Source organism: Natator depressus, chromosome 7 (genome assembly GCF_965152275.1).
Source record: "Natator depressus isolate rNatDep1 chromosome 7, rNatDep2.hap1, whole genome shotgun sequence".
Taxonomy (NCBI): Eukaryota; Metazoa; Chordata; order Testudines; family Cheloniidae; genus Natator; species Natator depressus.
In genome coordinates this window covers 95,057,049-95,084,870 of record NC_134240.1, presented here as the reverse complement: position 1 = coordinate 95,084,870, position 27,822 = coordinate 95,057,049, and the positions used below count along the sequence as shown (strand labels likewise).

General features: G+C 38.5%; 1 protein-coding gene across 1 annotated transcript in view; it reads left to right on the top strand.

The window, feature by feature from the left end:
* The window catches only part of ADGRA1 (adhesion G protein-coupled receptor A1), a 468,757-nt gene that overhangs the window by 193,860 nt on the left and 247,075 nt on the right, over positions 1-27,822 (top strand). The window contains exons 4-6 of the mRNA XM_074959108.1: positions 4,687-4,758; positions 15,542-15,613; positions 16,769-16,932. Of these exons, the coding sequence (XP_074815209.1) occupies positions 4,687-4,758; positions 15,542-15,613; positions 16,769-16,932 (308 nt within the window). The remainder of the gene's footprint in view (positions 1-4,686; positions 4,759-15,541; positions 15,614-16,768; positions 16,933-27,822) is intronic.

Sequence of the window (27,822 nt, the reverse complement as noted above, 5' to 3'; positions counted from 1 at the left end):
CACACTGGAATATAAGAAAAAGGAGATGAAGAAAACCAGTGACACAAAACGCAGAAGAAATACCCCACTGGTGCCACTCACTCGGCTTCCATAACAGCCCCCACCTGGGTTTTATAAGCTACAACACAAATGGGTTTTATAACAACTATTAATTAGTGCTTTAAGCTTTCTATTATGGCTATCAGTCAGCTATATATAAGTTAGCTTTGAAATTAGAGTATAAATGGGCATAATAATGAAAACTTACCCTAGGCTAATATTTTGGTTTTTTGCTTTTATAACTTTTAATACGGACCTCCAGTAAGACATTCATGGTTTATTTGTTAATATCACATGGGAGATGGGTGTTCAGTTTTCCAGTCCTAATCTGTTTCCCTCTTGAGACCCAAGATCTCAAGATAAACTCCTGGATACAAACTTCTCTGAATTTTTGGGATGTTTGAAATCTAGATCCAAAATTTATGGTTTGGGCCAGTCTCTCTAAACTTTTGGTCTGCAGACCCAAGGCATGCTGCAGAGGCAGCGGTACACTGTTTGCATTTCTCAAGAGTTATATTTCTGGTTAATTAAAGAGTGGCATTGATGGCTTCAAAACTCTCCTACAGACTTCCTCAGCTGGAAGAATGTTGGCAACAAGGTGGATAAAAATCAATGATTTTAAAAAAATCAGATTTTTTTTAATTTAAATAAGATTTTTTTTATAAAATGCTTTTTGAGGACAAAACCTATCCAAAGATCATTTTAATTAAGATACGTTATAGCTCAAAGAATCTCATGATGGAATAGGGATTATAAATTCTAATTCTCTAGTATGAGACAATGTATTCATGTAATGTTTAAGAAAAGTTTTGTGAATGAGTTCCAATAGTTCATGGATTAGGGACCCAATTTTATGGGGTTCCAGGGGCTTCTGTATCGATTATTTAGGTTAATCTTTCTATCTACCCAATGGGACTCAGTGCTCAGTCTAGAAGATACCATCAGAGATGCTTAGTTTTGCAGTTCTCAAACTGTGGATTTGTGTCTCCAGAGATAACATGCTTGTTAACAGCAAAAATGTTTTAAAATCAATAAATAATATATGGAGGTGAAAAATAACAGACCTCAACCCTATTGCCCCTGCAAATTTGTGCACACAGAGTCAATCCCTTACCTCTCTCTAAACGTGCAAAATTTCAAAAAGTTCAATGAAGAGAAGATTATTTGGGGTGGAATAGATCTGGACAAGGAGAAGAAGTCTGGAGATAAATGTGAGAAGGGAGGGACAGGCAGTAGAAACAATTAAATTGTTTGAGCAGCATATCCCAGAAGTCTTGAGGTCTTTTTGAGTGTAGTCTTCATTAATTTAAGACCTACCATACCATTCTCTCACTAGAAGGGAAAACCTATAATGCCAGCAGGCCGTAAAAGAGACCCAGTATAGGAATATTTTAATGAAGTTCCTCTACCTGTGTGTAAGACAGGCATCCATGCAAAATGCAAACAGTGCAACAAAGAAATGCAAGGCCTAGTTGCCTGAATGAAACATCATGAGAAGTGTTCCTTCTCAGGAGGAAGCTGCGTTGAAGATGATGGAAAGGAACATGTCTGAACATGCAGGATCTTCAGGTTGGTAAACTTTTTCATTTCATACTTCTTTCTTAGGACTGCCTGTCTTCCTTCTGGACTATTCTTGAATTCTCATGTTTGAGCAAAAAATATGGTTGTTACTCTATGGTACTATCCTTTTAGATGCAGTTGTGATAAAAAATAAATAGCTGAAATAGGTAGATCTTCCTTTTACAATTTCACCTTTAAAGTAGTACTGAGTGTCAGTGAGTGCAATGAGTAATACTAAATGAGCAGTACATTAATAATAATTAAATAACTGCATTGACTTATTTTGTTTAGGAGAATCCATCCTCAACATATGGGATTCTGAAGACTATCCACCTTCAAGATCACCATCATTTTCTATAGTTTCAGAGTTATCTGCCAATGATAGTGTTTCAGTCACATCATGTATGTCACATAGCCACACTATATCACCTGTAGCAAAAAGAAAAAAAAAATCCATCATCCAGAAACAACCATAGATAAGTTTGTGATAGGAACTAGCAGATTACAAAAAGAGGTAATAGATGAAAAAATTGCCCAGTTTGTTTATGGAACAAACTCTCCTTTCTGTATGATTGAGAACCCACACTTCATTAGCATGGTTCAGTGATTAAGAGCAGGATACAGTCCACCCAACAGAGCAGATGTCTCAGGCAAATTGCTGGATAAAGTGTATGAAAGAGAAATTGAGCAGTGTGCAAAAGGTCTAGAGGTAAAGGTAAAATTGTTAACCTGAGTCTTGATGGAGCAGTGTCCACAATGATCCTGTTGTATGTGCTTGTGTGACAACAGAAGAAGGGAATGTCTTTCTTACAGAAACAACTGATACATCAGGAAATGCGCACACAGCAGAATACTTAGAAGAAGTAGCAGCAAAAGCTATAACAAACTGTGAACAAAAATTCAAATGTGTGGTACGCAGCTTGGTCACAGACAATGCTGGAAATGTATCCAAAATGAGAAGAAATTATTTAGAGGAAAGTGAAGAGAGTCTCAAGCTAATAACATATGGTTGCTAATGTTGCTGAAATTGCAAAATACTTCTGTAACAACCACTTTGCAGCAGCTGCTCTGAAAAGAGTGGGAGGAACCAAGCTTACTCTCCCACAAGACTTGTGATGTAACTCAGTAGTGGACTGTTTTGAGCACTATATCAAGAACTGGCCTAATCTGATGACTCTTTGTGAACAAAATTGTTAAAAACTAGATGGCACTGTCATAACCAAAGTTCTCAGCACTGGGCTTAAGAGAAATGTTGAACACATACTGAGTACCCTGAAGCCTATTTCTGTAGCCTTGAACAAAATGCAGGGAAATCACTGTTTATTGCTGATGCTGTCGAAATTTGGAAGGAACTGAGTGAGATCTTAAAAAGAGAAATATGCAATGACAGAGTTAAATTACAAGCATTAAGAAAAGGAATGGGACAAGCACTATCTCCATCTCATTTTCTTGCAGATATTCTCAATACTTGGTACCAGGGTCAAACCCTAATTGCTGAAGAAGAGGAGTTGGCTATGACATGGACATCCAGCAATCATCCCTCCATAATGCCAACTATAATAAACTTCAGAGCTAAGGGTGAACCATTCAAGAAATATATGCTTGCTGATGATGTTTTAAAGAAAGTCACACCAGTGAACTGGTGGAAGTCACTTAAACACTTGGATTCAGAGACTGTTGAAGTGATAATCTCACTTTTAACAGCAGTAGCTGTTAAAGAATGTGGAAAGGTGTAGAAAGAATATTTTCTTCCTTTGGACTAATTCATTCCAAATTTAGAAATCGTTTGGGACCTGAAAAAGCAGGAAAGCTTGTTTTTCTTTTCCAGTTTATGAACAAACAGGAAAATGAAGGTGAAGACGACTGAGTTAGCTGCAGGAGCCAATATTTTAAGTTTCTTGTGTTAACCTGGCTGACATTGTCAATATTTTTTAATATTTAATATTAAAAAAATTTTAATACTAATTTTAATAATTTTTAATATTTAATATTTATTTAATATTTAATATTTTAGTTAAAACAATTGTAACAAAAACAAACCTGATTTTAAAAAACTTGAATGTTTAACTAAATTCAAAAATTCATATGCATGTTTTGTTAAAACATTAGACATTTGCTGTTGAAGAAAAAATTCCAGAATACATAACATTGTTGTTTTAGTTAAATAAAAGAATTTAAATGTCTGTCTGGTGATTAACCTTCAACAGGTTAATCATTAATATTTGGAGGCAAGAAATTCCTACAAATATTAATGATTAACCTGTTGAATTGGAGATAGTTTACCTCCCAATGACTTCCTAAATATCTGCTTCAGTTACCTTTGGTAAATGAAATAACCAAACAATCATTCATTTTCTGATATAGCTGTAAAGCTAATCTGAAAAGTTTTCAAAATAAATCACTTTAAAAATGCATAGTGTGTACCTTCTAAAAATGAAACCTACATCTATCTATCTCTGAGTTGTGAAGAATATGTATTAAGGTTATAACAAACAACAAGAATGCACTTTTATGTAGAAATCCATGATTAAATCGAGTTTTCCTGTATAGCGATTTAAATCACGATTTAAATCAATTTGACTGAAATCAAATCCATTCTGGTTGGCAATGATAGGAGGCCTTGAGCATGGAGTAACTTAATAAGGGAAAAATAGATGATACCTAGGGTTCAGACCAGGCTGCAGAAACTATTGTATGCAGCAATTCCTAAAATACATGTCATTTTCTCATTATTAAATAAATGTTGCTAAAAATTACTGCTATGAGATGAAGACTGATTTTACTTTGAGGCCTCTAGAGACATGACACTCATTTACAAAGCAATTAATGTAAAATTCAAACCAATGTGTTACAGGAAAGTTTAACTGTTAAGTGGGATTCGTAACTATGTTAATATAATAAAAATTAAAAAGCTATAAAATCAGTTAAATTCAAATATGTTATAGTACAAAAAAATTATATTTATTCTTTCATTTGTAGCTTTCTAACTCCTTAAAATCAAAACTAACAAAGCTGTTTGTGGCTATGTAGCTGTGTACGCCCATAGTACACAACTAATGTTTTTGATTTTTTTTTTGTTTGTTTCAGGGATCTTTCCAATAATAGAATTGGATGTCTGACCCCAGAAATATTTGAGGGCCTTAACAATCTTCACAAATTGTGAGTATAATACCATTTTGTAATAATCATTTTTTTAAAAAACCTTTAACACATTACAACTAGGAGAACAGGAAATTGTCTGTCAATTGTGTTGACTGAACTATCTGCAAAGGATTTTAAAAGAAGGCATGTCTGTACATTTTAAACTAGAGAAAGCCAAACTTTTTCAGTGGATTTCCCCTGGACACTTAATGAAAAACAGAGAATGGGATCCTGTCACTCAAGCCTGCTAGGACAAGAGTGAAGTAGAAGAACATAAAGTAAACCAGCCATTATCCAATTTGTTTGGTATGTTATGTAAGCCAGACAGTGGGGTGTGCAGAGTATGGGAAAGACTGCAGATTTATTTTTTTAAAGAGTCTAAACTAATTTTAAATGCAAAAATAAACCTTTACTCTTTCTCCTTATGCATTATGGTATCGTCTTCAATTACGTGATTATATAATTTGTACTACAAGACCCCCGCCTCGATTCAATACTAAAAGCAAAAGGGCATTCTCTGTGTTTAAGTCCGACAGCGCTGGATTGGGATGTGGAATAAATGGATTTTTTCTTGGTTCTATCACAGATTTGGGGATATTTGGGGCAAGACTAAGGTTTACGTGGACAACCTTAATTTTGGCACTTCCTACATTTGAATAGAACTGATCCAAAAAGTAAGATTTTGTTCATTAAACAATTCAAAAAAATTGAAAATCATTTTCAAAAGGATCCCCTTTTTTGGTGAAAATTTGGTATTGAAAAATGGGAGTTGTCAGGGTTCCCTCCCACTCTGAACTCTAGGGTACAGACATGGGGACCCACATGAAAGACCCCCTAAGCTTATTTCTACCAGCTTAGGTTAAAAACTCCCCAAGACACAAATTCTCTCTTGTACCTTGGATGGGGTAACACTGCCACCACCAAGTGATTTTATTAAAACTCAGGGAAAGGACCACTTGGAGTTCCTACTCCCCCCGTAATATCCCTTCAAGCCCCCGCACCCCCTTTCCGGGGGAGGCCTGGGAATAAACAAGATGAGCACAGACCAACCTTGGGGGTTTTTTTTAGGATACTAAAAAAAAAACCCAATCAGATTCTAAAAGAAACAGAACTTTATTATAAAGAAAAAAGGTAAAAGAAGCACCTCTGTAAAATTAGAATAGAAGATAATCTTACAGGGCAATCAGATTCAAAAACGCAGAGGATTTCCCTCTGGGCCAAACTTTAAAGTTACAAAAAGAAAACCAGGAATACACCTTCCTCTCAGCACAGAGAAAATCACAAGCCAAAACAAAAATAAGCTAACGCATTCCCTTACTAGTACTTACTAATTCTAATGGAGTTGGATTGCTTGCTTCCTTGATCTGTGTCCAGCAAGCACACAGAACAGACAGACCAAAAGCCTCCCCCCCAGCCCCAGATTTGAAAGTATCTTGTCCCCTTATTGGTCCTTTTGGTCAGGTGCCAGCCAGGTTACCTGAGCTTCTTAACCCTTTACAGGTAAAATGATTTTGTGCCTCTGGCCAGGAAGGATTTTATAGTACTGTGTAACGGAAGGTTGTTACCCTTCCCTTTATATTTATGACAGGAGTAGATCTATTTTTCCCTCCTTTCTTTCCCTTCTCCCCACTCTCCCCCTCCCCACCCCGTTCAAGTTGTATTCTGCTTTTGAGGGCTTGACTTTACAGCCTTACGTTCTTCTAACATACTTTCTATATGTAATTATGATATAAGCCAAGTTACCTATTAAGCGTATACTCTACAAAGAATGCAACTGAAAGTTTAACTTTCATACCAAGAAGAGGCAGAAGATAAAATATGATGTCTTTCATTTTGCATAGTTTGAAAACTCAGCTCAGATCAAACATGCTAATGATAATCCCAAATATTGGTATTCATAATGGTAAAAAAAAAATCACCTGTTTATATTCCGTACAGATGGCATAATATTTTATCATCTTAAATGTGCAATAAAACATATTACAGTGAAGACTCAAAATGGTAGCTGAGAAAAAGTAGTGCATAGACTATTAAATTAGGGGAGATTTAGAAAACCAGGATACTTCAAATTGGATTGCTTCTGGAAATATTAATTTAGGCAGCTCAATTTTATGGAAGCAGTCAGCATCCTATTTGCCATTAATTTAACTTGTATAATTGCTTCATTGTACATGTGGATCATTCAGTCCTGAATTTCTTGGCATTTGTATGTAATGATATGTTAGTGCAACAAGGATGTTGAAATGCAGAACAAGTAGTGCATTTAATAAATCTCTTCTTGTAAAAGCTATTGATTGAGTAGTAGAACTAAAGCATTCTGAAGTTGAAGGGAGTGTGTCATTGCATCTAACAGATGATAAAAGTTTATTCATGAGCAGAAGGAACCTTTGGAAGTTTACTTATTTCCTATTGGCTGATCAAGACAGCAGTTTATTCTTAAATCTTAGTTCTTATGTGAATATGTAGTGTATTCTGAACACAAAACTATATATTACACTTATATAGTACCTGTCAAACAAACGTAACCAAAGTTCTTAAATTCTATAAATGGATCCACCAGTTAGCACTCTTTGATTTCAGTGGGCTTGAGAATATGATCCTTGGGCCTGATTCGAGTAAACACATGTTTATAGGATATACAGAATTCTCCTCACTCACCAGGAAAAGGAAGCCACCCTCTGAGGCAGACTGTGGCCATTTCTAGCATTATGAAGCAGTATTGTATAAGTGAGGAATATCGGATCTATTTGAAACTGCCAAGGCTGTTTACATAAGTAGAATGAAGTTGGAATTTAGCCAGGAACACTGGGGTTAATACCCTATTCTTGTGAAAAGTGTCAGGGTATTTTTTAATTATCACAAATGGTCAGGACCATTTTCCTCTTGTCCAAAAGGTGGTAAAAGTGCACTGCCTCCTAATTCCATGCTAGTTCCATCTTTTGAATCTGGATAGCAGCACCCTAGGGTTTTCTTGGTGGTTCATGAACAAATACTTTCCAGATTCTCCCTTCTTTAGCACCTGTTTGAAATACAGAAAATTGTCTGGTAGTAATGCATTTGCCATTGATATAATTGGAAATGTGTTTACTAGTCAACTGAGGAGCATGAGAGACAGCTAAATTGTAGAAGAGCTGTGTAGAAACATTTATTTAGCATAACAATAGTGCTGATATACACAGTTTTGAAAGCACTGAGCAAGTGATGTGAAGGTGACAAGTTCTTAAACTAGTAACTGGCACTGATAAAGCAATCAAGCCTGGTCCAAGTAACTGAAACAGCAAAATGGAAATCACATACATACTCTTTGAATGCTGGAGCTGTAGCTCACGAAAGCTTATGCTCTAATAAATTTGTTAGTCTCTAAGGTGCCACAAGTACTCCTTTTCTTTTTACGGATACAGACTAACACGGCTGCTACTCTGAAACCTACTTACTGTAGAAACTCTTCTAAGCTCTCTTGCTACCTTAGCATGACAAAGTACAAGGAATCATTTGTAGGCCATTATTAGAACCAGTAGAGAGAGCCATAAGTCTACTGGAAAGAGCAAGAGAGGTAAATCTCTAGTCATCTTCTGCTAACTACAGAGATTAGGTTTCTTACAGTGTTTAAAAGCATAAATATCGGGTGAAACAAAGGCAATTGGAATATGTTTCATTTAGATTAACATAATTCAAGGTTTTTTAAGAGTTATGTGTTACCCTTTGATTTAATTTGCAGAACGTTTTGGGACACCACTGGCTTTAGGTTTCATTTCATATTGGTTTTTCATCATGTACTGTAGGGTATATATCCATACCCAGCAACATAGGGAAGGATTTAAATCCTTTGCTTGAATTAGGGAGGACAACTTGGGCTGCCCTGAAAAAACTGTCAGAGGTACCAACTCTAATGCAAAGGTCTTTAACTAGTTTAATTAAAGGGCAGATAGAGGGCAGTTTGGAGCAGATTGTCTTCAAAACAGGAGTAAGAAGAATATTTATAGGTTTCAGAGTAACAGCCGTGTTAGTCTGTATTCGCAAAAAGAAAAGGAGTACTTGTGGCACCTTAGAGACTAACCAATTTATTTGAGCATGAGCTTTCGTGAGCTACAGCTCACTTCATCAGATGCATACTGTGGAAACTGCAGAAGACATTATATACACAGAGACCATGAAACAATACCTCCTCCCACCCCACTCTCCTGCTGGTAATAGCTTATCTAAAGTGATCATCAAGTTGGGCCATTTCCAGCACAAATCCAGGTTTTCTCACCCTCCGCCCGCCCACACACAAACTCACTCTCCTGCTGGTAATAGCCCATCCAAAATGACCACTCTCTTTACAATGTGTATGATAATCAAGGTAGGCCATTTCCAGCACAAATACAGGTTTTCTCACCCCCCCGCCCCTTTTTCCCCAAAAAACCCCCCCCACACAAACTCACTCTCCTGCTGGTAATAGCTTATCCAAAGTGACCACTCTCCCTACAATGTGCATGATAATCAAGGTGGGCCATTTCCAGCACAAATCCAGGTTTTCTCACCCCCCCGCGCCTTTTTCCCCCAAACCCCCCCCCCCACACACAAACTCACTCTCCTGCTGGCAATAGCTCATCCAAACTGACCACTCTCCTTACAATGTGCGTGATAATCAAGGTGGGCCATTTCCAGCATAAATCCAAGTTTAACCAGAACGTCTGGGGGGGGGGGGTAGGAAAAAACAAGGGGAAATAGGCTACCTTGCATAATGACTTAGCCACTCCCAGTCTCTATTTAAGCCTAAATTAATAGTATCCAATTTGCAAATGAATTCCAATTCAGCAGTTTCTCGCTGGAGTCTGGATTTGAAGTTTTTTTGTTGTAAGATAGTGACCTTCATGTCTGTGATTGCGTGACCAGAGAGATTGAAGTGTTCTCTGACTGGTTTATGAATGTTATAATTCTTGACATCTGATTTGTATCCATTTATTCTTTTACGTAGAGACTGTCCAGTTTGACCAATGTACATGGCAGAGGGGCATTGCTGGCACATGATGGCATATATCACATTGGTGGATGTGCAGGTGAACGAGCCTCTGATAGTGTGGCTGATGTTGTTAGGCCCTGTGATGGTGTCCCCTGAATAGATATGTGGGCACAGTTGGCAACGGGCTTTGTTGCAAGGATAGGTTCCTGGGTTAGTGGTTCTGTTGTGTGGTATGTGGTTGTTGGTGAGTATTTGCTTCAGATTGGGGGGCTGTCTGTAGGCAAGGACTGGCCTGTCTCCCAAGATTTGTGAGAGTGTTGGGTCATCCTTCAGGATAGGTTGTAGATCCTTAATAATGCGTTGGAGGGGTTTTAGTTGGGGGCTGAAGGTGACGGCTAGTGGCGTTCTGTTATTTTCTTTGTTAGCCCTGTCCTGTAGTACGTGACTTCTGGGAACTCTTCTGGCTCTATCAATCTGTTTCTTCACTTCAGCAGGTGGGTATTGTAGTTGTAAGAATGCTTGATAGAGATCTTGTAGGTGTTTGTCTCTGTCTGAGGGGTTGGAGCAAATGCGGTTGTATCGCAGAGCTTGGCTGTAGACGATGGATCGTGTGGTGTGGTCAGGGTGAAAGCTGGAGGCACGTAGGTAGGAATAGCGGTCAGTAGGTTTCCGGTCTAGGGTGGTGTTTATGTGACCATTGTTTATTAGCACTGTAGTGTCCAGGAAGTGGATCTCTTGTGTGGACTGGACCAGGCTGAGGTTGATGGTGGGATGGAAATTGTTGAAATCATGGTGGAATTCCTCAAGGGCTTCTTTTCCATGGGTCCAGATGATGAAGATGCCATCAATATAGCGCAAGTAGAGTAGGGGCGTTAGGGGACGAGAGCTGAGGAAGCGTTGTTCTAAATCAGCCATAAAAATGTTGGCATACTGTGGGGCCATGCGGGTACTCATAGCAGTGCCGCTGATCTGAAGGTATACATTGTCCCCAAATGTAAAATAGTTATGGGTAAGGACAAAGTCACAAAGTTCAGCCACCAGGTTAGCCGTGACATTATCGGGGATAGTGTTCTTGACAGCTTGTAGTCCATCTTTGTGTGGAATGTTGGTGTAGAGGGCTTCTACATCCATAGTTCATTGACCTGGGCAGGATTTTGTCTGCTGGCTCTGAAAGCCAAGGGCCATGGTACAGTATATTCTTGTCAGTACCAGAAAGGCTACACAATTATTTTAGATCTGGCCAAACCACAGACTTGATTTGGTTAATAAATTCATTGATAACTGCCATGTTTAAGCTAGATTGGGTTTCAAGTACAACCACTGAATCCACTTAAAAACATAGCCCCCTTGATGGCACCCATAGAGATGGAGGATTTTGCCCAAAGCTTGTGCCAAAAAAGTCTCATACCTTGCAATGAATAGGAGTTGAACTTTTGGTTAGTATTGAAATCCAAAGTTTTCACACTATTCCAGGAATTTATCACTGCCTGTCAATGATGTGTGATTATTTTCCCTGAGATTGATCCAGGTTTTACACTTACTTGGAGCTGATGAATTTGCCAAAATGGAAGAGTACCAAAATGATCCTAGCGCATATATTCATATTATATGACAGGTGTAGCTGACTGCAATCCAGGTAGTTCAAAAGATGCTTTGTTATGACTTGCTAATCTATTGGCTTGGCTTTCCTGGCTTCTATTTTATCCTTTGGTCATGCTTATATTTGGTGAGCTTCTTATATTCTAAACATGATTATAAGTGACATAATTGAATGTAACAAGTCTTTCATATCTCCTTTTGGCCTTCTCAATGGTCATGTTTCAATGCTATGTTCCAGGAACCAGGTATGCAAATGGATTTCTGGTGTGTAATGGGGCTCTTAATAATTTAAACACCTGTTCTACTCGGAACTAAGTATCAGGAGCAGCAGAAGATTATGGGTATCACTTTAATGATATATTAGAGTCTATTTTGATGAACCTGGATAAATTAGCACCTCAGACTATAAAATGTTCCAGCCTGAAACATGCTTTGACAAACAGTTACTTCTGAATCTTCTTTTTAAAAGTATGAAGCATACCTTGCTGCTTACTTGCAATTATTTGATTAAAGTACATCTGATTTATATTTCATCCTGACTCTGAATCATCATCAGTTATCTTTATGATAATATCATATAATAAATTCTCTTGTGACTTTGTTAATGTCATTGAAGCAGCTAATCACTATGTACACTGTAGAGATAAAGTACAAAACAAGTAACGTGTAGGGAATCCAATTGGCACTACTGTAGTGGTATCAAGAAACTATCCACTGGAACCTATCCCAGCCTACACCTCTCCTCTCATTTTTATTCCCCACCCCCTCAATCTCTTCCCACATTTAATTAATCTCTCCTTGCCTCTCCCTTTATTTGTTCATCACTTTCATCTTTATACTTTCTTCAGTGCTGTTCTTATGCCTGGAACACACTCCCTATTCAAATGCCCCTTGTGTCCTCCCTATTTTCACTTAAATCCCTCCTCAAACTTCACTTCTGCCATAACCACAAAAAACCATCCTGTCAGTCAAATGCTGGGATCACTCCCTCATTTGAAAGAGAAAATACAACTAGAAGAAGAAAGAAAAAAAAAGACTACAGATTAGCATTATCCTCTGTGTGTGTGTGTTGGTGTTAGAGTTGTGCAGCATTTAACATTGATTAAAACACTGAAGAAAATATTCTCATCCTTCATGATTACAGCAAATAAGAAAAACAGAAAACCCTTGATGGCAGGTGATTCAGAAATATTTAGGTTACCATACTGTAGGCCAAATCCTGATCAGTCCAGTTCACGCTGAGGAACTCTCAGCACCTCAGCAAGGTGTTTAAGCATGTGCCTAACAGTAAGCACATGAATGGTCTCACTGACTTTAGAGTTAGGCATCTGCATAATTGGGGTCTCTATGATGCTGAGTGCCCTCAACTCCCATTGATATCAGCAAACAAAAACTATATTTAATGAGACTGAAAATTGCACAGAGCATGCTCCATCTACACTATGGTATGCTAAAAAGCATAGACATAAGAATTTATGGGGAAATTCTAGTGCATTCCTTTATATCTCCATATTTCCTACAGTCAGTAATGTACTCCAACACCCCATCAGGCTTTTACTTCCATTTCCAGCAGATCCCTAAAAGCAATACGTACTGCAGTTTCATCAAACTTGGAGGGTGACACAAAACTTTAACAGTGACCTCATCTCCTGTGACAAAGCTCCTGCCCTACCTTGGTGGGTCTTGCGCTTATTGGCGGATTTGCTTGCCTTGGAGCTTCACAGCAGCCCTCAGCTTGGCCATTTTTCTGAACCCACAGTCCAGGTTGACTTCTCCTGTGTCTGACCGGGAGTTGGGAGGATTTGGGGGGAACCCGGGCCCACCCTCTACTCCGGGTTCCAGCCCAGGGCCCTGTGGAATGCAGCTGTCTAGAGTGCCTCCTGGAATAGCTGTGTGACAGCTACAATTCGCTGGGCTACTTCCCCATGGCCTCCTCTCACCACAGGCCCTTCCTCCTGGTTTCTGATAATGCTTGTACACCTCAGTCCTCCAACAGTCCGCGTTCTCACTCTCAGCTCCTAGTGCCTCTTGCTCCCAGCTCCTCACACGCACACCACAAACTGAAGTGAGCTCCTTTTTAAAACCCAGGTGCCCTGATTAGCCTTCCTTAATTGATTCTAGCAGCTTCTTGATTGGCTGCAGGTGTTCTAATCAGCCTGTCTTAATTGTCTCCAGAAGGTTCCTGATTGTTCTGGAACCTTCCCTATTACCTTACCCAGGGAAAAGGGAGCTACTTAACCTGGGGCTAATATATCTGCCTTCTATTACTCTCCTATAGCCATCTGGCCCGACCCTGTCACACTCCTTTCAGATCAAGTGTCTCAAAAGAACAGCACACCTGACTCACATGTTCCACGCACTTGGGAAGTTCTTTTGCCTTAACATTGCTGAGGTCACTGTTAAGGGTTTGCTTTAGAGTGCAAATAAAATATCAATTTATTTTTTTCTGTATAAATTTGTTTTTCGTCAAAGCATGATAAAATTCATTGTACTCAAAGTTTATATTCTGTGTTTTGGGTTTTGCCATTTTGATGAGATTATTACGAAATAAAGATGTAAAGTTCTTGTTTAAACTGAGTTCTGTAATAGAGCCTTAAATAGGGTGCAGTTCCTGCTACACTATGAGAGATGCAAGGTACTCAGCACTTCACAAACTTGCACCAACATTTCTAGTAGGATGGAAATGGGTTTTAGCATCTCCTATCTTTACAACATTTATTCAGTTATCTTCATGGCTTCATACATTATCATCCACGCTGCATATTTGTCATTGGGCTTCATGCACGGTACAGTTTTCTTGAATAAATACCCTAAAAGTAATATTATCTTTCAAGAATAAATGATTTTCGTAAAAGAATTCCATAAACGTTTTTGACCTGTGATACTTCCTCATCTTTCTGGCAGGAACTCATCAGGGCACATGTTCCTGTACATAATGGAGTCCCTGCAAAGATTTTTTTTTAAATCAGATTATTTACAGCTTGCCAGAGGCTTCATTTGTTAAACAGTACTTTTAAACTTAATTCTTACCTTCAGTATAGCTTGAGTTCTTTACTTTGTAGACAGAACAAGAAATATAAATCAGTAAAAAATCGATTTTTCTGTCAAAAAGGCTTGCATCTTTATTTTTCGATACAACTTATTTTCTTCTTGGTGACAACACATTTCCTGCTGAACAGTCCTCTAAGACATGAAATTTTGCAGCCATCTTAAATGTAGTCATGTAAATTCAGAAGGCTTGAGGCATTTACTTATTTGCATAGATAGAAAAGAACGTTTGTCAGCAATCCAGAAATATGTGCTTTATCTGAAAGGAAACTTTAATCTTAGATGCTACACCAATTTTTATTTAACTGGTATAGCAATGGAGAATATGACTTGACATTTAGGCATTTGCCATTGATGTTAACGTGTATTGAGCACAACAATACCATTAGACTATGCAAAAGAAAATTAATATATTTGTAGTCATGAAGTTAAAAACCAATCAGGAATCAATTACCAAAGACAATTAGAGCTATTTAGAACTGAGATGTTCAGACTTGTTCCTTAAAGACAGTAATAAATTTTCAAAGCAAATTCATGGACAAATCCTCTTACAACAGACATTTCTTGACTGACCCCATGACGCTGGATCTTTTTGTAGTTTATAGAAAAAGTTTACATTTCCAAGAAGTTTAATATGAAAATATTATTTTTATGAAGGTATAATGAAATGCAACCTTAGAATATGAAACTAACTTGCTTTATAGTTAGTCTCATTTTACACATAAAACATATTAAGTATGTTCTCTAAACTCTTCTCAATATTAAATTAATCAATTTATTTGGTCTGGATTACCGTGAAGTATCATGTTACATAGATTTAAAAGAGCACAACATAGCTCTAACATAGGTCTGTTTTATATCATTATATCATAACTTCAAATTTAAACACGGAAAATATTACTAGATCTATAACAGCTATGAATAGCTGTTTATTAGAAGATATTATTGCATCATAGAAATGTGTCTGCTGTGAAAGGAAGATGAAAATCGGTGTGTGATTTGCTTTATACATGTTTATACATAGTCTTTCATCAAAAAAGAATATGTAACCTTAAGAAAGTATATCTTATTTATTCTTCCCATGGAAGAAAGCAGCAAAGTTCTAACCTATTTTATTTTTTTAACAGCAGCAAAAATTCTGCCATATAAATTAACAACTGGTTTGTATCTTTTATTTGTTATAGTAACTGTATGTTGCTTCTTTTCTAGGAATTTATCAGGGAATATTTTTTCAAGTCTCATGACTGGACTTTTTTCTGAGCTATTAGCTCTGAAAGCCTTGTAAGTATGGCTTCATTATGTAAAATTCGATTTTGGATATCATACAAATCTATTGTTGTCATATATGTGTACAATATTGTAGCTAAGATATCTTGGCGTTATCTAGTTTCTACATGTCAAAAGCACAGAGTTTTAATAATCAAGGCTGAAACTATATATTAAGTCCTTCTGTTGATACCGTAGACTATATAGTGTTTCTTTTTCCCCATTTACCCTAATTTGAGAACTTCTCAGAACCAGCATGGCAGAACTGCAGTATTAATTTGAATGGGCTTATTTTGTCAGTTTCTAATTACTTAAAATGTACTGCCTTTTGCAATAATTTTCCTTTGTTTTTTATGGAAAGAGGAAAAACAAATTAATACCAAATAATTTTCATTTGAAAATTTCCAATAATTAATTACTGAATGTATTAAATACACATATTAGAGGGTTTTTTAAATGGGTAAATATTGTTTGCATGGTGTTAGAGACAGAGGGTATATCTACACTGCAATAAAAACCCCACAGCACAAGGCTTGGGCTGCAGGGTTAAACATGGCAGTGTAGTCATGACTACACTGCATTCAGGCTCGGGCTGGAGCCTGGGCTCTGAGACCTGCCCCCATTTCCCCCTTTTTCCCAGCAGGGCTTCAGAGCTTAGGCTCCAGTCTGTGTCCAAACATCTACACTGAACTTTTTAGCCTCGCAGCCCTAGCCCAGTGAGCCTGAATCAGCTGTCCCAAGGCAAGCCATAGCCTAGCCATGCCATGAGTCTTTCATTGCAAGGTAGACATACTCTAAGGGGAATTTTTAATAGACAAAGTAATAGCTTAGGATCATTTTGCTCAGTAGGGTCATACAGGTTTTAGCTTTGAGTGCACACACTAATGCAAAATTAACGAGTGTAGTGGACAAATAGTGTCACTGTAATTACGTGCATATGGAATATGGTGGGCCAAATTCTCATTGAAGTCAAAGGATGTTGCATTGTACCTAAGAGTAGAATTGGGCATAGTATCTTGGAATCCATATGAGTGAGGAAAATGTATATTATTTGTCATGTGATGCCTGTCTTTATGTTTAGATGCATCAGTCTAATTTTGTGCTGTATACATGAATTTATTTTGCAAAAGTGCATTTTGGTCCTTCAGTGTTACTTTTTTATTTTCCTAGACATTTCAACACTGATTCGCTCATCTGTGACTGTAATCTAAAATGGGTTTTGCAGTGGGCTAGAAATGCTTCAGTTCGAATAGCAGAAGAAACAGTTTGTGCTTACCCCAGTACTTTACGAGGGCTGGCATTTCATAACCTGAAGGAAAACCAGCTGATATGTGGTGAGTTGCACACTAATTTAACATTATAAATTGAAGTGGATTTCCCAGGAAAAGGTGTAAACCGATGAATGAATGCCAAACAGAATGTGCTGATGTATAGCCTTCTCATGAGTGGAAGAAAACCAAGGTACGGTGCACAGAAAATAGCACTAACATTGAAAGAGAATGAGGAGTCTGGTGGCACCTTAAAGACAAACAGATTTATTTGGGCATAAGCTTTCATGGGTAAAAAGCCACTTCTTCAGATGCATGGAGTGAAAATTACAGATACAGGCATAAATATATATATTGGCACATGAAGAGAAGGGAGTTACCTTACAAGTGGAGAACCAATGTTGAAGGCCAATTCAGTCAGGGTGGATGTGGTCAACTCCCAATAATTGATGAAGCAGTGTCAATACCAAGAGAGGGAAAATTGCTTTTGAAGAAGTGGATTTTTTACCCATGAAAGCTTATGCCCCAATAAATCTGTTAGTCTTCAAGGTTCCACCGGACTCCTCATTGTTTTTGTGGATACAGACTAACACGGCTACTACCCCTCTGATAATTGAAAGAGAATACAGCTTGGAAAAAATACAGCTGTCTAGTTTCATATAAAATGGAATTTGTAAATCACAGAAACATAACTGTCGTGTCCCATATATAAAATAATATTTAATTATGGTATAAAATAAACATCAATCCATAGTGGTAGTTCTACATGAAGCAGTGTATTCCTGCAGGGATTAAAACAATATTTTTTTAGGTTGTACTCTTAACAGCATGGCGCAAATGTGAAACCACATTGCTACATCTCTCACGTTTATGAACCTGTACAGTATTCTTTACCACTGTGCACTGGAGAGGAATATAATTTTTATATTCAGAAGAGTTCCAGTTAGGCAAAATTCATTATTTGAAAATGTATAAAGGAAATAGCTCTTTGAAAAAGCTTTTCCACCATAATCAAAGTGATGGGGAAAGGAGGAGGTGAGAGAGAAGAATATGAATGAATGAATATAAGATATATCAAGGTGAGCCTCTTATAGTAAGGAAGACACTAAAACAGGTGACTCAAAGCAACAATGTTATACATTAGTAAGTGCAAAAAAGTACATCAGAAGCTCTCAGATACCACAGTGATGATCTCAATTGAAAATCCTAACACAGACAGAAATATCACTTCACAGACCTTTCAATATTAATATGATCTTTATGAGGAGTTTCTTGAATTACAATAGTTTGCTGGGATGCATGCTAAATATATTCTAAAAACATGATACAAAGACCAGTGTACTAGTTGCATTCTATGTGTACATCTATTCTGTAGCTGAGAGCAGATAGAAACCTGTCCAGGCCCCCTGGGTATGCACTCGGGTGGCTAGTGTGAGCCACTGGTGCTGCCTCCATCTACCTTGTTATTTTGAACATGCTAGTGCAAGCAGAGCTGGCATGTGTCTGTCTACTTGCACAGGGAAGCAAGCTCCCAGCTGCAGTGTAGACACACCCTTATACTAAAAACTATAAAAGCAAAGAGTAGGCCGTGCTAATACGAAGGAGGGAGGTAGGGCCCAGCAGTGATCCTAGTACAAATGCTGGTTTTAAAAACAATTTTCAGGTATTTAGAAGTTGGGAGAGATACCAAGGGATGCAAGCGCCTTTCTCTGCAGCAAAACGTGTGATTGTGAGTAGGACTGTTAATTAATTGCAGTTAACTCATGCAGTTAACTTAAAAAAATTAATCACGATTAATCATAGTATTTTTCAATTCACCTCACACAAATACTGTAGTGCAATCTCTTTATTGCATAAGTGCAACTTACAGATATAAGGTTTTTTTGTTACATAACTGTACTCAAAAATAAAGCAATGTAAAACTTCAGAACCTACAAGTCCACTCAGACCTACTTCTTGTTCAGCCAATCGCTAAGACAAACAAGTTTATTTACATTTAGAGGAGATAATGCTGCCCTCTTCTTATTTATAATGTCAACTGAAAGTGAGAACAGGCATTTGCATGGCACTTTTGCAGCCGGCATTGCAAAGTATTTAGGTGCTCGATATGCTAAACATTTGTGTGTCCCTTCTTGCTTTGGCCACCATTCCAGATGACATACTTCCATGTTGATGATGCTTGTTAAAAAAAATAATGCTTTAATTAAATTTGTAGCTGAACTCCTTGGGGGAGAATTGTATGTCTACTGCTCTGTATTTTACCTACCTTCTGCCATATATTTCATATTATGGCAGTCTCAGATGATCACCCAGCACATGTTCATTTTAAGAACACTTTCACTGCAGATTTATCAAAATGCAAAGAAGGTACCAATGTGAGATTTCTAAAGATAGCGACAGCACTCGACCCAAGGTTTAAGAATCTGAAGTGCCTTCCAAAATTTGAGAGGAACGAGGTGTGGCGCATGCTTTCAGAAGTCTTAAAAGAGCAGCACTCTGATGCGGAAACTACAGAACCCGAACCACCAAAAAAGAAAATCAGCCTTCTGCTAGGGGCATCCGACTCAGATAATGAAAATGAACACGCATCGGTCTGCACTGCTTTGGATTATTATCAGGCACAACCCGTAATCAGCATGGACATGTGTCCCCTGGAATGGTGGTTGAAGCATGAAGGGACATACGAATCTTTAGCGCATCTGGCATGTAAATATCTTGTGATGCCAGCTACAACGGTGCCATGAGAACACCTGTTCTCACTTTCAGGTGACATTGTAAACAAGAAGTGGACAGCATTATCTTCTGCAAATGTAAACAAACTTGTTTATCTTAGCGATTGGCTAAACAAGAAGTAAGACTTTATAGCAATCCAGTATAGAGAATGCAGTGCAGGTGGAAAAAAGGGCTCCTGGCTATTGAAAGTTCTGGAGAAGCCAGAGAAGTCTCAAGGCTTTGAACTGGTATTTTTAGGCTCTTAACTAACGTGAACTTCCCAGAGAGTCCAGTGAATGTTATAGAGGAAGTGAAACGATGATTTCTCGGATAACACTCCTTATAACACCACTGATATACTTGTAGTATTTTTAAAATGCTGTTTATTATGTCCATAGAACACTTGTTTACTATGTCTGCCCAGAACTTGATGCTGTTTTAATATCCTCTGAGAGCTTCACAATGATTATAATAATTCTTGAGTGGTTCACAATCTTTATAATGTCTTCCAGGTACTTCATGGTTCTGTGGAGCCCATGGTGCTCACAACACTGAGAAATTTAATTTTCAATCATTTAATTTGTACTTGGGTTTAATAAAAAGCCTCTGAAGCACTTTGTAGAGTGATTTTTTCTTTTTCTTTTTTTTTTACTTTTGAAGTAAGGGAAAATACTGTCTTTCGTGGTTCTTCCTGAGAAGAGCCTTCCAATGGATCAGGTGGAAAACTCTATCTAGTTGTATAGTCTGTCCACTGAAAACAATTAGAAATCTGCCTTGTTGGAGGGAGGGCAGAGAGGAGAAATGTCAGAAAGTACAAAATAGCAGCAGGTTGCAACTAAACTGGCAAAACTGCCACCAACTGCCACCAAAATAGAAGATCATGCAGCAGCTGTCACAAATAGTAGAGAAAAGAGTCTCCCAACTAAGGCTATGTCAGTACTGCAAACGATGGTTTGATTGCAGCACATATAGACACACCCAAGCGAGCTTTGATCAAACTAGCTTGCTAAAAATACAGTGAAGCCGCAACATCATGGGGCAGATTCCCAAGTGCAAGACCTCCTGGGACCCGAGTACATACTCAGTCTACTAGCCTTTTGCCACCACCCATACTGCCATGGTTTCACTGCTATTTTTAGTGACCTAGCACAGTCAAAACCAGCTCAGGTATACCTACATGTGGTATAACCACACCTGATTGCAGTGTAGACATACGGTTAGATGGTAGTGGTCTGGGATTTCAGAGACCTGAGTATATATCTTGACTGTGCCAAACTTTCTGTCAGATACTCAGTTTATGTAAATTGGCATAATTCCATTAAAATCAATAGAGCTGCCTGGCCCTGTCTGTTTCCCTGTTTCTAAAACGAAGAAAAAAGTACCCTGTGTGAGGTAGGTAGACACTTTTTGTAGTGTCTAACAGTATGAAAGTAATTTTCAAAAATTTGCAGCTGCACAGTCATTGAATTCATAGGGTCCTGACTATGACTAACTCATGCAACACACACACATCCCTTGTCATCAGAATAAATTCCAGGGTTAAAAGTGATTTTTAAAGAATCTTCGAGGTGTGGGTCAAAACTTGGATGATAATAAAAATAGTGTTACAGACCAAACAACTACAGGATACTACAGTGGTTTTATAACATTTTAGGAACAGTATTGCTCTGAAAAGTGGCTGAAAATGGCATGATGAGATTCCATGTTACTCTCTCTCTGACTCTAGATAAAACTTGCTCAGGTTATAGGCAAAAAGGTGACTTTTCTGAATACCAGCCTTGCAAACTCAGCCTGAGGTCTGAAAATCAGACTGTTTCCCCCCCCTTTTCACACATCATCACTAGCCATAACGATTCTGCGGGCTAAATTGTGCCTTTGGTTACACCTGTATAAGCCCTTTGGCCTTGTCTACACTCGAAACAGTACAGTGGCACCGCGGCAGCTGCACCACTGTAGCACTTCAATTTTGTGTTTCAGGGTTCTCCTGTCAGCATAGTTAGTCCACTTCCCTAAGAGGTGGTCACGAGGCTGGCAGAAGAATTTTTCTGTCAAGCTAGCTCTGACTACATTGGGGGTTACGTCAGCTTAACTACATCACTCATGAGTGTAGATTTTTCACACCAATGAGTGAAGTCGCTGGGTTAACCTAACTTGTGAGGTGCTGACATTTGTCTTAAATGGAATTACACAAGTGAAAGTAATTGGTGCTGCAATTAAGGCTTAGTTAATTATGTTGAGTGAGCCAGTTTAACATAGCTGTGTGGGCTCTACCAAGCTAGCAGTACAAAATAATAAGAGCTTATTTGTTCTGAAAACCTGCAGATTAGAACCTGGTTGGGAATTTTCTGTTGAAACATTTTTTTCATCCAAAAATGTTGATTTATCAAGGCCAAAATTGTTCCCAGGAAAGGGTCAGTTTTGATCATTCAAAAAATTGTAAAATGTTTCAGAATTCTCAGAATGCCCCATTTTGAATTTTTGAAAGTTTCTTTTTTCAAATCATAATGACTCATTTAGAAATTTTAATTGTTAAAAAAGGATCAAAATCAAAACTTAATGTTTCAAAATTATTGATATAAGACATTTTGATCTGATCCAAAAAAAATATGGTTTATTGGTTTGCAAACATTTTTGAGATTTTGACTTTGTCCCAATTCAGGAAAGGAAAAATTTTCAAAATCTTGAAAACTCCTCATAGCACAGGAAGCCAGCTCTGCTACAAAAACACATTGGGAGCAGTGTTGATTAAGAAGGTATCATTTTTACACAGTCATTTTTTTAGGGTAGAGCAATATAGTACTTATGAACCAAATTCAAATCTGTTGTCACCCGATGAAACTCCATTGACTTCAGGGCTTGAGTAATTTGGCCCTGTATTTTCATAGATTGATTTTTGTTGCCAGAAGTTGGGAATGGGCGACAGGATGGATCATGTGATGATTACCTGCTCTGTTCATTCCCTCTGAAGCCCCTGGCATTGGCCACTGTCAGAAGACAGGATACTGGACTAGACATGGACCTTTGGTCTGACCCGGGATGGCCATTCTTATGATTAATTAAAATAAGGGAGTGATAGCAATGGCCGAAGCTGCCTGGAGAAATAGTTAGCCATTGGGCAAGTTTTTCTCACAGACAATAGATTTGCACTTTGTCTCAGCTTCAAATTCACCCTTCCCAATTTCTAGTCCTCTCTTGTGTAAAAAAACCTGAATTTTGGGTGAATGTAAGGTTGCTTTATGATGTGCGCAACATCTGCTAGGAACTAAGTTATAATCATGGTACTGGTTTTAGCTCACATCAAAGTCAATTTGAGCCTGGGTCTCCCTGAGGTACCAGTCCATTAATTCACTATTCATTTAGCCTTAATGGTTTTGATTTCTTATAGGAATAGAGCAAAATTCTGTATTGGATTCACATACTTAATAAAAATATACTATTATTTCTGCTATTTTTTTTAAAAAAATCCTAGCTTGTATTTGGGGTTTCCTCATTAATGAGTAATTAATTAGCATTAATTTTGCCTCTGTTTCAGCTGGCTGAACAATGAGGCTGCATGCTTTCATTTTTCTTGGAGATACACTTATTTCATGATATAATCACCTCAATTTGTGTTTCACAGATTCCTAGTTAAGAGTAGAAAGTGACATGCTATTATGCAATATCATTTTTGCTAATACTTTCCCTGTATGTGGAGGCACTAACTTAAATTTTCAGTCTACATTGTTTAAGTGTATTTTTCTTTGCCGGATGTGGAGACCAGGAATGTTTTTAATTATTTTCTTGTTGTCTAGGCTATTGCAGACTTGCAGGAATTTAATGCTTTCCTAAGGTGATCCATGTTCTTTCCATATCCACCCTTCACAAAACAAGGGAACTGTTGTTGAGATACATAAAAATATGTAATATTTATTAGAATAAATGTGCAATAAAGGGCACAAGTGACATCCTTTTATAATCTGGGGTGGCCTTATGACTTGGTGGAAATATTCTGCACTTCTCTGTGGAAAGCACTGGTTAGATTTTTGGCTCTGGTCTCCTGTTTGTTGGAGTAATAGGGCATCTCTTGAGGGAGCATTCAAGGCACCTATGTAGAGGGAGTATCTTACAATGCTCAATACAGACTTCACTGCCTGGAGGATTCTCCAGTTGTTCCTATTCAGTTATCCTCTACTAGTGTCAGGGCAGTAAGGAAGTGGTCTGACCTAGTGACCAGAACCAAGGGTGGAGTCAGGGGTTGGAAGTCCCGTCAAAAGTCAAAGCCAGAGTCTGAAGCCAAGCCAAGGGTCCGAGCCAGAGGTGGAAACTATGCCAAGGATTAAGCCAGAGTTGGAGACAGAGGCCATACCAAGGGTCAAGCCAGAACCAGTAACTGGAGCTAGGATGATGAAGCAGAAACTAGGAACAAAGTGTGATGGTAGGAGCAAAGAGCAGGGACCAGGTCAGTAGGCAGGAACTGTGTCTCAGAGGTTTGGCCAGCAACTAGCTGCTCAGACAAGAGTGGGACAAGGCAGGAAGCATTATAGCCGATGGTGTCCATTCATGAGTCTGCTGCAAATTCCCTGACAGTGCTGAGTCAGAGGGTGCAGCCTCTGGTGGTGGGGCATCAGCTGCAGTTCCCTCATCTGATCCTGCAGTGCAGTGGTGCAGAGGATAAGTCTCTCAGCTGGCAACCTTGTCCGCTGAATTCAAGACCTATGGTGCCTGACAGCTAGAAGGTTGGTGGCTATGAGAAGAGGCCCTAAGAATTGCTCTAAGAAATTGCATCTCTTCCTCTCTTGGATATAAAGATTATACATTAATATATTTAACATGTTTTGACTCATACTCATGGCAGTGTCTTGGCTTCATTAAAAAAATGATACTGTACATGGACTGTTTCTATTTGATAGTTGGGTCTAATTAGAACTGTGTGAATAATCTATTTCTCTGCTTGCTGGCCAAGCCAAAAAAATCAGAAAAAAATCATTTTAGGTTGACTTCTCTTGGTGAAACAAAAAACAAAAATTTCATTTTGGGTCAAATATAATGTTTAATATGACCTAAATGAATGGGTTTTTTTATTATTATTATTTCAGTTTGGGGCATTTTAACCACTTTTTTTTCCATTAAAAGCAAAGGAAAGTTGGAAATACCATTCATGGAGGGAGAAGAAGGAGGTACTGTAGAAAACCGTGGTTAGAGTGCTTACTGGGCATGAGGGAGTCCTGGCTTCAAGTCACCACTCTGCCTAATTCAGAAATGTTATAGAGGAGTGCCATAACCTTTGGAAGCTGTTCCACTTCATATAAATAATATTAAATATATATTGGGTCAGAGAGAGATAATGACTTTATAACCTGGTGGTTAGGACACTCACCTGCAACATGGGAGAACCAAGTGCAAATCCCTGCTTCAGTGACTATTAATGTACTTTCCATGACATAGAACAGCTTTCTTTTTCCCTTTAATTATTATTAATAAGAATTAATATTAAAAATAAAAAGTCTACTCTTTCATAAAGATTGCCAAGCTGGTGTGTGAGGATGTCTCTCAGCTATATGTAATTAGAACCTAATTTTCATAGGTGCTGAGTGCCCACAACTCTCATTGACTTTAACTGGAATTCTGGGTGCTCGGTGCATCTGAAAATTGGACCCAATGTATTTCAACCAACTCCACTGGGGATGTTATACATGGACAAAAATATGTTAAATGAAAAAGTGTGTATACTCAAGGTTTATGATGGTTACAGTTCAGTGTCTCTGAATGGCAAGAACTGTGGTAAGTAGTGTTGGTAGCAGCATGTACAAACTGTACAAAAGAGATTCATAGGTTAGTAAGTCCATGCTGGATTTGAATAATAGTGCAACTGATTACATTAAATTTGCGTTGTGAATTTACTTATTGATTGGCTTGTAATTTACAGAGCTATCCCTTGCGTAGGGCGAATTGGGGAGACCACTCTCGGCCCCACTCTTTCGAGGGCCCTGCGGGCCAGTGCAATTAGCCAGAAGACAAATGTCCCAGAAGACATAGGTGCAGGAACTAAGGGTGCGGGGGGTCGGGTGGTGCTGCAGCAGCACCCCTGGGCTGCTGGCCCTGCTCACCCGGGGTCCCGGCTGCTGGCCCTATGTGCCATGGGCTCTGCCGCCCACGTTTTGGTGCAGCAAATCCTCTGTCCCGGCCAGAGCCCTGAGCTGTCATGGCCCTATAGCCAACAATAGCCCTGCGGTAGGCGCTTGCAGCTGCCAGCAGCAGCAGAGGGCATAGCACCAGGCTGGATCCATCCCGCTGGCCTGGCCACCGATACAGAGTGGGGCCCCTAAGCCAGCGGGGGCTGATTTGTCCCAGCCCTGCACCTCCCTAGGGATGGCCCTGATAATTTACATATAGCTTTAATTGCTAGTAAATCGCACTTTCTTTTTTTGATGGAGTAAGTGCTTGGGATATATTACTCTTGGCAACTTACAGAGAGTTTCCTATCCTGCAGAACTTACAGAAGCAAATGGGAGTTTGGTTTGTGTAAGGTCTGTAGGATGTAGTCTGTTGTGGGCATTAAAGTAGAATATACTTTGAAATGTGTTAATACTAAAGACCACAAAAATTCTCTTTTTAAGGCTCAGGATGAAAAGAGTGAAGGAATGTACCTATCCTAAGTGATGGAGAATCATTTTTAAACCACCAGCATTTGAATGATTTTCCAGTCTGTATAGTTTGCAAACTACCTTAATTTTAAGTGTTAAGTCATGAGTGAAATTAGCAAGTAGTGACACAAAATGTTATCTGAAATGCTTTTTTTCCGGGTAGGTGGGGGGAGTCTAATAAGATGCCTTTGAAGGAATTTTCAAAAGGATACCTTATTCTTTGCTGTGTGTTTTAGGATCCAATTAATTAAAAGTTTCATATGACATTTCAATGAAATCTTTGTGCCATTTTCTTAGGAAAAACACACATTTGTTAGGGAATTATTTGTGAGACAGTTCACCAGCCTGTCTTTTGCAGTTGCCCTCACTTCACTGAATATCAAAAGTATTCATCCCCAAGAGGAGCAGAGTCAGGTAAAGAAGTAAGCACTTTATGCTCTGATGCACTCTGCTTATTCACACTAAAATTGACTCTAAGCAAAAAAAGGAGAAGAACATGTTCACGTTCTTCTTCCACTTTCAGTCGCACAGAATTCTTAATCATTTTAAGACTTGTTTTGTTAGATGTGAGAATGTTGTACCAATAAATTAAAAACCAGCAGGATCTTATTAAAGGGAAAAAGGCAAAATACCACATTTATTGTGAATACAGAAAGAATCATAGTAAGCAGTTAGTTACAGCTGTAACATTCCATTCAATCTCATCTTTATTCACTCATTCATTCATACAAACACACACACACACACACACAGGTTCTGCAAGGTTGTTATCATAGTAAGCAGTTAGTTATAGCTATAACATTCCATTCAATCTCATATTTATTCACACATTCACACACACACACACACACACACAGAGGTTCTGCAAGGTTGTCATCATAGTTACCAGCCTTAGAGTTGCTCATGCCAAGCCACTGGCCAGGTGGCCTGGACATGAGGAGGGAGCAGGGCCTTGTCAGATGCTCATCTGATGCTCCTGGAAGTTGGTTTGCAGAATCAGACCCCAAAGTTCTCACTTTTTAAGAGTCTATTTTTATAGGAATTTCTTCCTATGCCAGTCTATGGGAATTGCTTCATCATGCTGTTGCTGAATCAATCAGCAGATAGCACATTCCTGACGGCTCCAAGAAGTTATCTTGTTCTTTGGTTCTCCCATTCTTGAGGCTGTTGGGTGGATTCCAGTCTGCCCTCCGGGGGTCCTCTGGTTATTTCCACTTGACGCCTTCTTCAGCCGATGGACACTGGATTCTTAGGCTGGCACCTCCCTGATCATTCAGTTGTTATCCACACCAAGCATCCGTCCACATACATCCTCTATCTCTATTTTAATCACAATTGTTAATACAACAAAAGGGCGGGGAGTCTCTGGGTGCTGTTTCTGTTGTTAGAGTATTGCTTTGAGTCTCTGTGAATTGCTTTGAGAACAGATTCTGTCTTAGAATGTACTAACGCAATTAGCAGCTTGCAAGTTTCACATACAGAGGGAGAGAAACAGTACCAAAAACCAAGAGACCTCTTAATTAGTAATACCCTGGAATTTAAACTATGGGGAATCAAACTCATTTGTGATTTTAATACAGAACTTCTTTAATATGATCCAACATAATCCCCCTTTTGACAC